General features: G+C 32.7%; 1 protein-coding gene across 2 annotated transcripts in view; it reads left to right on the top strand.

Annotated features, from left to right (window-relative positions):
- LOC145685105 (uncharacterized) overlaps positions 1–10,657 on the top strand; it is a 56,032-nt gene extending 45,375 nt beyond the window's left edge. For both annotated transcript variants that reach the window (XM_081757453.1, XM_081757457.1), the window contains one exon: positions 2,848–10,657. In XM_081757453.1, the coding sequence (XP_081613579.1) occupies positions 2,848–3,708 (861 nt within the window). In that variant the 3' untranslated portion in view covers positions 3,709–10,657. The remainder of the gene's footprint in view (positions 1–2,847) is intronic.
- The last annotated feature ends 1,729 nt before the right edge of the window (positions 10,658–12,386 follow it).

Here is a 12,386-nt window from a genome sequence, read left to right as displayed (position 1 = left end):
GCCGTTTGCTTTGGCAAAACTCTTTTAACTCTTTCTAGATTCTCATCAACAATCACCGATACTCTTAAGAGCGTTCAAATTCCCCAGCACACACGATCCATCACAGGAACACAGTTGATCACACTTTCCAAGTCATTCAGAAAGAGATGGCAAGATACACTGCCGTGCTGTCTGTGAACTGCTCCCTGGTCTTAACAGTCTGCAATACTCTACCTCACTGCACTCACTCCGTCCCAAGATACCTAGTTTTCTTACATACTTTCATCTTTGTAGTACACTCATTCTCTCACTGCATTATCATTTGTTATTAATTATTATTATTCATATTTTTTTTTAAATTCTTCTTAATGTGTATTTTTATTGTCAGTTCTTTTAGAAGGCTACCTACCTGAACGCTTCACAGCATCTCTTCTGTTTTTAATATTTCTTTTCTTTCCTCTTAATTAGTATTTCGCCCTATGTGATGAAGCAGTTAGTGGAAATTCTTTTGTAGGGGCGCAGTGGTAGAGCGTTCACCTCTTGTGGTTGGGGTCCCTGGTTCGATCCCAGCTCGCGCCAAGTGAACCTTGTGATGGACAAACACCGTGTGCGTAGGTTTTCTTGGGGTTCTCCCGTTTCCTCACACTTTATTCATTCTACCATTTCATTCCTTTCTCATCATCAACGTCTCCTTTAGCCTAGCTGGCATAACCGTGGGATGTAAAACTTAGATTTCATTTCATTTTTTAAATTCTTTTTTAATGTGTGTTTTCATGTTTTCTGGTCGCTAATTCATTTTCTGTTCCTGCTTCGGGTCGGAACAAAGGAGTCCTAAGCGGACATTGAACTTAAATTACCAGAAAATAGTCGGAATAATTAAAACACTAGAAAAATACACTATTAAGGACCTTCAACAGGCGCTTTATCAAATGGGGAGGAGAAGAAGAAAAGCAAGATGCCATAGAACAGAGAGAAGTAGCTGTGTTAAGCATTTAGATGTGCAATATATTGTAGTACAGTCAGTGGTACTGTTGCTAAGTAAATATTAAAAAAAAAGAAAGAAAGAAATAATAAGAGATTATACAGAATGAAAACCATTTAAGTAAAAATTACATATAATAAATTGAAAAAACGAAAATAAATGTAGATGAAACGGACTGGGTGTAGTGAAATTGGTATTCTAGACAGTTAAGACTAACAGGGCGATTCGCGGATAGATTAATAGTAACTTGCTATATCTTTCTGAGGGAAGGAGTTTAAGAATATTTATGCGGAAGGCGTGATTGATTCCAAGATCCCAGTAGTTCCGAGTCTTCCAGTGTTTTGTTAATGATCGACGTTTACAAGCTCGGGAATCAAACTTGAGACCACTCCAAGTATTTGCAGTAATAGGCCTGTTTTGTGAGCACGTATGCATTCACACTACATGCTAGCACTACAAAAGCATTGTTGTAATATTCAATGTGAAAAGATTAAAGAAACACCGTAGTTTTTGTTTTATCTCGCCACAATGATTACCAATAAAAGATCAATCAAAGAATGTACTACTTTGAACGAACATATCAACAAAAGAAGCATCTGACATTGAAATACTGTGGATGATAATATGGAATTCTACACACGCATGTATCGTGGACATGAGAAAAAATTATGCATTCAGATCATAATCCAAACGATTTATCTTCAATACAAATGCTTTTACTTTGATCTTTGAAACATTGCGTACTTACGTTATGGTAAGATAAATATAATGTAATGAAAAAAAAAAAAAAAAAAAAAAAAACAATTCTTTATAAATGAATGATACACTTGATGTTAGCTTTAGATGACAGAACACTTCAAAAACCGGCTGCGGTAATGCGTATCGCCCTTACCAGCTTTGTTTTGTACGCATCATTTAGTCTCAAACCCAGGGCGATTTATGGTAAAACCACACTCTCGAAACCATCCAATGTTGTAATTTTCCAGTTGTCTCCAAAAGAGCTCCCATTTGCTAAAACAGTTCCGCCGCTCTCAGTGTAATAGCTGGGAAAGTAGTTAACTTTCCACAACTTGAGAAATCACCGTGAAGAATGAGTTATTGTAGTCTGTGAATAAATAAAATTTCTTGCACAGCAAGCTGGTCCAATAATTTCATTTCACACAAATAAAAGTAATGTTCAAATTAACATAAAATAAAGAGTATTATGTGGTGTTATTGCAAAATGTGCCAACATTTGCATGGTAGTACATTTTTTTTAGCATTGTGTATGCATTAGTTGAAAAGTTACAAGGGCGTTTTAAGATAAATAATCTGCCCTTCTCTCTCTCTCTCTCTCTCTCTCTCTCTCTCTCTCTCTCTATATATATATATATATATATATATATATATATATATATATATATATATATATATATATAAAATGCAGAAGCAATATCTAAATATAAACAAGGTTTAAGAAATAACTTAATAGTTACTAGACTGGAAAGATTAAAGATGTAATATGTAATTTGTTTTGAGTTAAATGTTGTTTTTCAGTCGGCAGTGGCGTCATTATTATTGTTATTATTCCTAATAAACAGTTGTTTTGTGAAATATTATAAAAGTGGTGCTTAAGTTTGTGAAGAATTGTCTGTAAAAACTATTTACCTTTTGAGGTAGAACTTTCACAATCTCACAGATATAAATATTGTGTAAATCATTTAACGAAGTCATTGTATCAAATCTGGTACCTAGGTATCCCAGCAAGTTTTTTCCGGTTTCCCCATGCATAGATTCTTGATAATGTAGTTGAAATGAAGAATAGGATTGCGTCCTTTTCATGTTCCATGATATGAACACTATCCATATGTAGTATATCAGTCGTTTCGTTCTTCTATATATTTCAGGTGGTGGATAATTCTTCGACTCCAGCTCAATCTAGTGGCCATGTGAGTCAATATATCTTAGTTCAACGGACTGGCATTGGAGATAGTGCTCCAAGGCTACAAGGAGTGATTGTGAATAAGAAGACGTTGATAGAAGGCAAAGGTCCACCAAGGGCTTCCAGTGCACCTCCATCGAACGTACCAAATCATGCAATTGTGGGGAACCCTGGTCGACCAGCCAGTGTAGATATGAATTTCCCAGCACAGCAGTTAATTAGTATTGCGTCGAATTCAGTCAATAGTATTCCAGTGAGTGCTGAGAGTGTGAATAGTAGTGTTGAGCATTTTTTATTACATGGTAGCCCGAATACACAACACGGCATTAAGAAGGACCCAGCAAGCCTTGTGCGTAGTGTGAATAATTCTGAGCCGAATCCTGGTGTTGAAGGGGGAACTGCTCTTCACGGCATTGCTGTTATCAACAATAGCGGAGCAATGTCAGGTGAAAATTCTTTGAACATAATAGCACCAATTGAACAGGTTGCAAGGGGACCAAACGGGTGTCCTCTGGTTGGACAGCCCCAGGTGCTCTTAACCTCAACTGCTGCTTCTGTTGTGAGTGGTATTATGCAAAATACAATTTCAGGACTTAATTGTACTGTGCCAAATACAAGCCAGCTTCTTACACAAAGCCATCAATCTATTAAATCAGCTTCAAGCCACATTATTATGAAAACTAGCAATCCTTCACCAGACAGAACTGATCCCTCTCATTGTGCCTGTAACTTGAAAGCTATGATCATGTGCAAGAAGTGTGGTGCATTTTGCCATGATGACTGCATAGGACCTTCCAGATTATGTGTGACTTGTCTTATCAGGTGAACATTGCACTTGTAGAACTTCGTTATCTGGGATGTAGGTTAAACATTAATTACCAGTGTCAGAGTGTGCAGGAGAAAAATAGAGTTAAATTATGTACAAAGTTGCACTTTTTTTAAAAAAAAAATATCATGGTTAATTTAGCAAAGACTTAGATCAGACTCATATTACTCCTCATCCATTGTATAAATCGTCTGTCGTAAAATATTTTGATCTCACATCGGAAAGCAATATTTATTTAATATACAGTAATAGCTTTAGTTTGATGCAAGTATATGTTTCCTATCTTTAATTTTGTCTTAGAAGTTATATTATGTTGTGGCTTCAATGCATGTCTGTACTTAGCTATTGTTTGATAGCGCTGTGTGGGTCTGATGTAAATCATTATCAACTATTGTTTTAAAACAAAGATAAAATATTATTTAGTTTCATAGGTCGTGTCACATAATTTTTTGTTTCTAATTATTTTTTATGTATAAAAATAAGGCGAAGAAGTGAAACGATATTAGTGTAGCAGTTATGGGATCTTAAAAGTGTAGATTTTACATATTAAAAGATTCATTGAGTTAGAAACTATGCATGATTTATTGAAACGTCATTGTGAGTGTTTTTGAATATGGTGTTTTGTTTTATTCGTTATATTTATTTATTTTCTACTGTTGTGGTGTAATCTCTAGTTACTTGATTAGTAAGAGAAAATGATTATAAAATGGATAGAGGTTAAGTATGCTAAAGCAACCTTTTTTCGACTTCAAAATACTTCTGATAATTCTTTTACCTCTCTTCTCTCTTTCAATACGTTTTGCAGGTAAAAGAAAATATGGCACAATAGCTCTAAAAGGCAAGACAGACTTGCTGACTTTTGGCACTCATATCTTGTGGTTGACATGTGGCAATATAAAGCCAAATAAAGAATGTGAAATATGTTTTATTTTAAAATAAATGTTGTGTTTCCCTTATTTTAATAATGATTATAATACAAATTTAATGTACTTTTGTTGAAAGTACTTTCTGGCATTTGGTTTCTGTGTTCTATAAGTTAACATTCTAGGAATTCGAGTTGAAATAAATAAACATGATCCAAACTACTAGCAACTATGAATTCAGTGTAAAGTAAGAAATATAATAAAAAGAGTAAGATTCTCTGGAAATTTTAAGCATATTGTCAGCACTTCAGTTATAGAGATGGAATTATTTTAAATGGTAGAATTAGGAATTGTTTTTGGAAGGAGAAAATAATGATTTATGATATTTAACAAACAAAGTTATTTATCCGGATATTTGTTCGTAGTTATTTAGTGCTAGCATACATGTTTTACATGTAATTGCTAATCTTTGTTGAAGATACTGCTGCAAAAATGTTCAGTTAACGTCCAAATGTTCGTTTCTTCGCGACTTCTGGGTTCGTTTCTTCGCAGCTATATATCTATCATCATCGTTAAGTACCAATGAACCGAATAAGTTGAAAAGGGGCATAATAGTTACAATTATGTTACTATTTTTCTTGCTTATAAGAAGAAAAGTCACCTTTCAGCATAATACAAATATTTTTAAGACATTATGTCCATGTAATTGAAAATAGGATAAATAGGTGTAAATTTTATACCAGGGGCGATACTTATCGCTAGCGGAAAATTGATATTTAGTTGTTTTTTTTAATCTGTTTTATTTTCACATAATACATACTATATACTTACTTATTTACGTGTTCTCCTCTGAACAATGAAAGCTGTATTGTTGTTTGAAGTTCTCTTGTTTTAAAAATCTGTTAAGAAATATACTCTTGCATAATTACATTTATTGCTGACGAGGAAGCAAGGAAAACATCAATTATTATAATTATAATTATAATTAGAAGAAATATAATATACATATTGTGCATAAGAGATCTCTTATTATCACTCATTAAAAAACTAGAGAGAGAAATTTGTGTTTAAAATAAAAATGTCTGAAGGTGGGGCATATGTTCTTTATTTTCGTATTATTTTTCTTAGCTTGAAATGGTTTGTAATGATAAATGAATAATATTGTTTTGTTTCTTGTACAGTCTTGTTATGGAAGTTGTCTCTCCAATATACCATTTCTCGTTTTAATATATATAATTATTTATTTGACGTAGGTAGAATATTAGCAAATTTATGTGTAGTACCGATACTTGAAACTGAAATGACAAGTATTCTTTCACAGTCAAACTAGTTTAAGAATAATGTCGTACGTTATTCCTTTTGTGAATCGTTGATACATATATGATTAACCTCGGTTCTCGTAACTCAGTCATTGACTCAGTTATTATGTTTATTTTGTTCCTATAATTAGTTGACTAAATAAGTGATATTAGATGACAAACCGATTTGGGTGTAGATTTCTTCGACGTAAGAAGGAAATATTATCATTTAACATGGACTCCATTTTACTTCAGTGAACCAGATTGACAAAATCCACCGAATATTTGGGGATTAAATCTACTGAGATACGCACTATCTTATAACTTCCCTTAATATTTATTATTATTATTATTATTATTATTATTATTATTATTATTATTATTATTATTATTATTATTAAATTTTTATTTTATGAACGAGCTCAATAATTACAGCCCTTTCGGCCCTGATTTTTGTGTTTACTCACCGATTTTATTTTTATTTTGTCCTATTCTTGGCCTAACAAATGAAATACAACCGTCATTTTGTTTGCGGGTGTCATATTTAGAGAATTATGGACGTATAATTTGCGTGCACCAGGGTTCAAATACGGATGTAAAATACAAAATGTATTTGTAATGTACGTAGTTTAGAAACTCAAAACACATCACTAAAACACAAGAATGACTTGTTGCAAATAGTGTTTCGCTAAAAATAAAACAGCTTACATGACTGAGCTAGCTTCGTCCATCGCGATAGCCCCTACAAGAACTGTGTATAGCGTCCTGACGACAGATGAAAGCACCAGAGAAACAGCGGAAAATGCTTTAGACAAGTTCAAAGAATACTAACATAAAAATCAGTCATTTTGAATCATACAGAGTAATTATATTGATCTTGAAATATAATGTACACATATGTTATCGCCAGGGACGAAAGAGATGGTATTTCTCATCACTAAGACGACATTTTTACCTTAGAGGAAATGTTCTTATGTCGGTTTACCCGTTTCAAAGTTATTGATACATGAGTTATAACGGTTCACAATTATATCAACATTTTGGAGGGAAAAAAGTGCCTGGAAAACTGTGCGATTCTTTTCAGAATTTCAGTTTAAATGAAGAAAATAGTTTTTCTGTCCCTTTGTAACACGAAAAAGAACATTTAATGTCTATATTCTGAAGAAAGAAAAAAATGAAAATTTGTCAACACAAAAACAAATTGGGTCATTCCATCAGTGAGAAAAGAGGCAAATCTTAAACATGTTGGATTCTTCAGTTCCAACAAATGGCTTGTAGCTTCGTTGTTAGTAAAATTGTTAGAGCATAATGTTAAACGACAAAACACTTAGTCACAATATTAGTAGTGTCAGTAATAACAATAGTTAGGCATTATCCATGAAATGAGCATTTGCAATTTTTAATTATAATCTAAGACCACATTGTTTCAACAGTAGTCATATTTTATGTAATCGCGTAGACTGAACAGATGTCCATATCGTATTTCTAGAAGCTGAGAAATTTATTTTTACTTATAATCAAGATTTCTATTGAAATACATTACATGATAAGGTAAAGGGCGGTTGCAATTCTGAACAGTCATAGAAGTCCAAAAGCTTGGATGGACTCCACTCTTTCTAGACTTCTGCATTTACAGGAGGTAATATAGTCAACACCACTTTGGAACCGCCTTAATACCCGTTTCAAGAGGCCAGATATACCCCCTAAGCCTCATTGGAAAGAGAGTGGTACAAGCAAGAATTTCCTTCTCTGAGAACCAAACTCATCCGCCGGTTAGTAGATAAATACCTTACCTACTATGCTACTGCACATAATATTGAATATACGGGCAGAGAAAGAAGATATTCTGAGAATAAAGTAACCCTACTGTGCTAGGCTTACAACATACCCAATATTGGGAGTTGGTTTTTCTTTAAATTCAACTAACAGAACTCACATGAGGCTCTTAAAACAGAAATTTGACGCTTATAACTGATTCTTGGTGTATCTGTTTCTTTGTTCAAAACAATATTGCTTATCTTGCCTGCGAATCTGAAATTAAGTAGTAAATTAAGTAATGTGAAATTAAGTATAAAATGTAAAAGTTGCAGGCATTGTTAAATGTTAGGCAACCAAAACATCACAAATGGCGTATTGGGTTGCATAATTAATCTTCAAGCAAACAAACCATACCAGTTTGAAGACAAACTAACGAGCTTCAAGTCTAACCTAGGACTGAAGAGTAGGTTAGACTCTACTCTGAATGATGTAGAGTCTCTTTATTAATGGCAAAATCCATACAGTCCAGAAGATGCTAGTTAAATAATCGTAAAATAATAATAAAGCGATTTTTTAAATTATTTTCCCAGAAAGTTAGCTTTTTATGTCCCTACAATAAACTACTTTTCAGCCTAATGTAGTCGCAATTGAAATGCTCTTCTACCTTCGTGATATCGAGAAAATTCGAAAGAAATCGTCTTTAAGATACTGAAGCTTATAGATGGTGTAAGAATACAATAACATTAATTTGGAAATTTCAGCATAATACCATAAATCTAAATATAATACTCTATTGAGATACGTAATATCAATGTTTGTATTGTAAATGTTTGAAAAGTAAAATCCTTTGATTATTCACGAAAGCCAAGTTACTTGACGTAGACAAGGGCAAGATGTGAGCTGTTTCATATTGCCCCTCACGTGTTACTTGTTTACAGCCACTGCAAATTAATTGAATGAAAGAAAGATGAGAATTATATTTCTGAACAGTAGACAATCTTCATTGCCTCTGAATTATAACGCACAGTAATACAGAATTTATTTTTCGTATTCATCTTCAGAATGTATTTTTCGAAATCGGAACCTCATCTTGAGAGTGTCTTTTCACTTTCTGTGTTTAATTATTGCATATGTAAGTGCCTTTGGCCATTTAGATGTATTTCAAAGTTGTAAAAAGGTTGCCGACCCTCGTTGTTCCATTTTTGTACATTCATGCGTGCATGCGTGAGTGGGTATTTGTGAGCATGCATTTTGAGTTTTGCCATCATATATATATATATAGCGATACGTCCGTTTGCAGTATTTGTTTCGTTTGTAAGAAGTATCGTTTCCTAAATGCTAAAAACCTGTTTATCTCCTGTTCAATGAAAAATAAGACTGCTTTTTTCTAATGATTGCATAGTGTATTGTGTTACTTAACCAACATCCCAGACTTAAACTAAAAACATGACATTCTCGTGCATATATATCTCTTTCATAGTAAGTTAATTGAGTTGTATTGTATGTGTTGGTAATGACGAAGTTTAATGGAATATATGCAATCTATGTTTGAAAAAATTACGAGAGACTGAATAAGTGTGTGTCTTGTGTACATAGATAAGAATCAGAAAAATAAGTGGTAGTATTTGTTACATTGGAATTTTCGTACTATTGGATCTTGTACTGTAAGCAACTACCTCACTACAATTGCTTCTAAAATCGTTAGTTTTGAATGAAATTCTGTAATCAGATATCAATAACCTGTTTTTTTTTTTTCGTCTTAATTTCTTTTTTCCAAAATTATTCGAAGATTGTATTATCAAAAATATATATACTTATTCAAAATTTATAGAATATTAAATATATTCAAAAAGTAATAATAAAGTAGGTATTTGTACATAGAGACGTTCTTCTGTCTCCCTTGTCTATGTAATCAATATTCTTTGTGTATTGTATTCGAGACGTACAGGGATTTTTTTTTTTTTTTTTTTTTTGCAAATTTTTCTTTAGTTGATTTTGTTTTTCTTCAAAGAATGTATGTAATTAAAACAAAAGTTCTGAAGAAATTTATAGCGTTTATATAACCTATGTTAATACAAATAACCTACCACCGAATACGTTCTCTGTCATTGAAATGTGTAACAAGAGAAGCCTAAGCTAATACTCAAATATGTGTCCACTGACGATGGAATTCTGCGGGGTTTATTATATGTATATGTACTCAGATGATTAAAAAAAAAAACTTCGAAAATTAGTAGTTGATTTGTCACATTACCAACAATGTTTGAAAACAGAATGTTTGCATTGTACAGTAAATGCTTCAAATTGATACTGAAATTGAAATAATAATAACAATACAATACTTTGAAGGTGCTTAATAACTCAATAGTTAATCTTACAAAATATAATGCAGTGATATGCTATGCAAAACGAATACACTATAGTTGCCGAAAGAACATTAATTTACTTCCAGACTTGTAATTTCAACCTTTTACATCATGTTACTACGTGTATAGCATTCAGAAAAGAAATGTTTGAACGATGTGTACTTTTTCTTCTTTCTAAGTTTGTGTGAAAAAACCTTCAGTTATGTTGTATTTATTATAAACCTTTGTGATTCTTTCTTTCAGTTCTTTTGTGTTTTAATTTTATGAATGAGTGAGACTGTTAGTACATATAATGTAATTGATCTATGCAGACATCACGATTCAAAGTCATTGAATCTCTTGATTGTAATAATAAACTTTAGTTTCATGTTGTTTTAAATTTATGTTATTTCTTTTAAAGAAAGAAAATATTCTTTCCATTACTGAAACAATCATTTGTAATGTGTGTACATTTAGTTGCAATGTCCACTGTTGTAGATACTATCATCCTTCTACTGCTTGTGATATTAAGAAAGAATTTTAGTAAATGTTCGCATCTTGTGTCGTAAGGCGATGACTTTCTCTATTACGATATGTTATGCCTGAAGTTTTATTGGTTTGCAAACCTTTGTATGATTCTTTTTAAAAGTAAAAATAAAAATGTGAATATTTGAAATAAATGAAATTCAAGGATTTTACACGTTATTTTACACCCAATTTTTAACAGTAATAATTGAGTTTATGTAGGCAAATACTTAGTTTTACGTTCGAAATTTTACAGAACTGAAAGTAGCTTCTAGATATTAATTTAATGCATTAAGTGTTATTGCAGCTGTGTAGTGGTGAGTGAAATACACGAGGGCAGGCGTAGATGAAGGTTGAGTTCTGACTAGCCATATCCCTTTCTGTTCCATTGGTATTTCCAATATAAAATGCAGGGTTCCCACATTCTGGAAAATAAGGAAAAGTTAGCGAAATGAAATCATGTCAAGGAAATCATTCATTTTGCGTAAAATGTCATGGAAAGTTAGGAAACGTAAATGTGCAAGACAATTCATGAAGTGTAAATTATGTTTCTTCGAAACTGTCACAGTAGAGTGTGAACCATTTTAAGGGAAATTCCAGAGTCTTGAGCCATTTGTTTGTTTCCTGTACTCAGAACTTCTTTCTTTCTTAAGAAATATAGTGAGTCGTTGTGTTAAACAAAGCATTATGACAGTGCAGTGAAGCGTCTAGCTTTGGATTTGACTGCAAATGAAAATTTACTAGAAATAACAAAAGTGGACATTGATTTTAAGTCAGAAAAAGTACTGAAAGAACTGAAAGTACCAGATAAAGATAAACTAGCTTTGAGGCTTGATTGTCGAAACTTTTTTGCTGGACACAACCAAGAAGATCGTGGAAAGGAGCTTTCTGAAGTACAAATTAGTACGTTCTCTGTTAGCTTTGGACCCCAGGCTACAAAAGAACAATCCAGAATTTGCTCAGACTAGGAAGAAACATTCTACAAACTCTGCATGAGCATAACAGAATATATAATTCTGTACCTAAGAGCAAAGTGTCAGTTTGTCTTTCTCCAGGGGTCTCTTAGAGCTGACTTCAGAGAATACGAAGAGAAGATAGGCAACATCGGGTTAGATGACTTACGTGCAAAGGTAATGTCCAAGAAACAAGAATATTCCAATTTGTGGCATGTTGTGAAAATGTTTAATTTTATCTTATGGCAATGCCTCAGTGAAGAACGGGTTCTCAGTCAATAAGACACTTAATTGTAGAAAACCAAATCAAAGATTCTCGGTAGCCCAGAGGCGGGTGCATGATTCAATTAGGTACTATGGAGGTGTGGAGTCTGTTCCTATTGATCGAAGAATGCTTCTCTCAGTTCGTTCAGCTCGGAGAAGCTATGATGAATGCCTTAAACAGAAAGGAATCAAAAGTGCAGAGGAAAGTAAAATCAAAGGTGAAAGAAAAAAACTAAAAATTGAAAGAAGAGAGAAACAAATGGAATTATGTTACAAACAAGAACAAGACGCTCTCGTAGAACAAATTCAAGAACTGAAAGCAAAAAATACTGTTTAAAAATGTAAATGTGAGCATTTACATGTCTTAGAGTTGGTAATATTAGGATCTATATTATTAGGCTCAGGTAGAGTTGGCAATATATTCTTGACTGCTTTTTTATTGTTTTTTGAAGCAAACGAAGTCTAATTTGCAATGTCAAGGTATGTGTTGCTGTATCGTACATATATTTTATATACTTACATATTACATTTTGTGTAAATAACAATTACTCATATTGAACATAACAAATATATAAATGGTAATTAAAGGTGCGTGTTCGACCGCTATGGGGATAAATAAGGCATTAAAAAATTTATGATAGAACTTACTCCATATCTTCCCATTCACGTTCA

This window comes from Thermobia domestica, chromosome 1 (genome assembly GCF_964235325.1).
Source record: "Thermobia domestica chromosome 1, izTheDome1.hap1.1, whole genome shotgun sequence".
In the NCBI taxonomy this organism is placed as follows: Eukaryota; Metazoa; Arthropoda; class Insecta; order Zygentoma; family Lepismatidae; genus Thermobia; species Thermobia domestica.
Note: the sequence above shows the minus strand (reverse complement) of the source record. Positions and strands in the feature narration are given on the sequence as shown.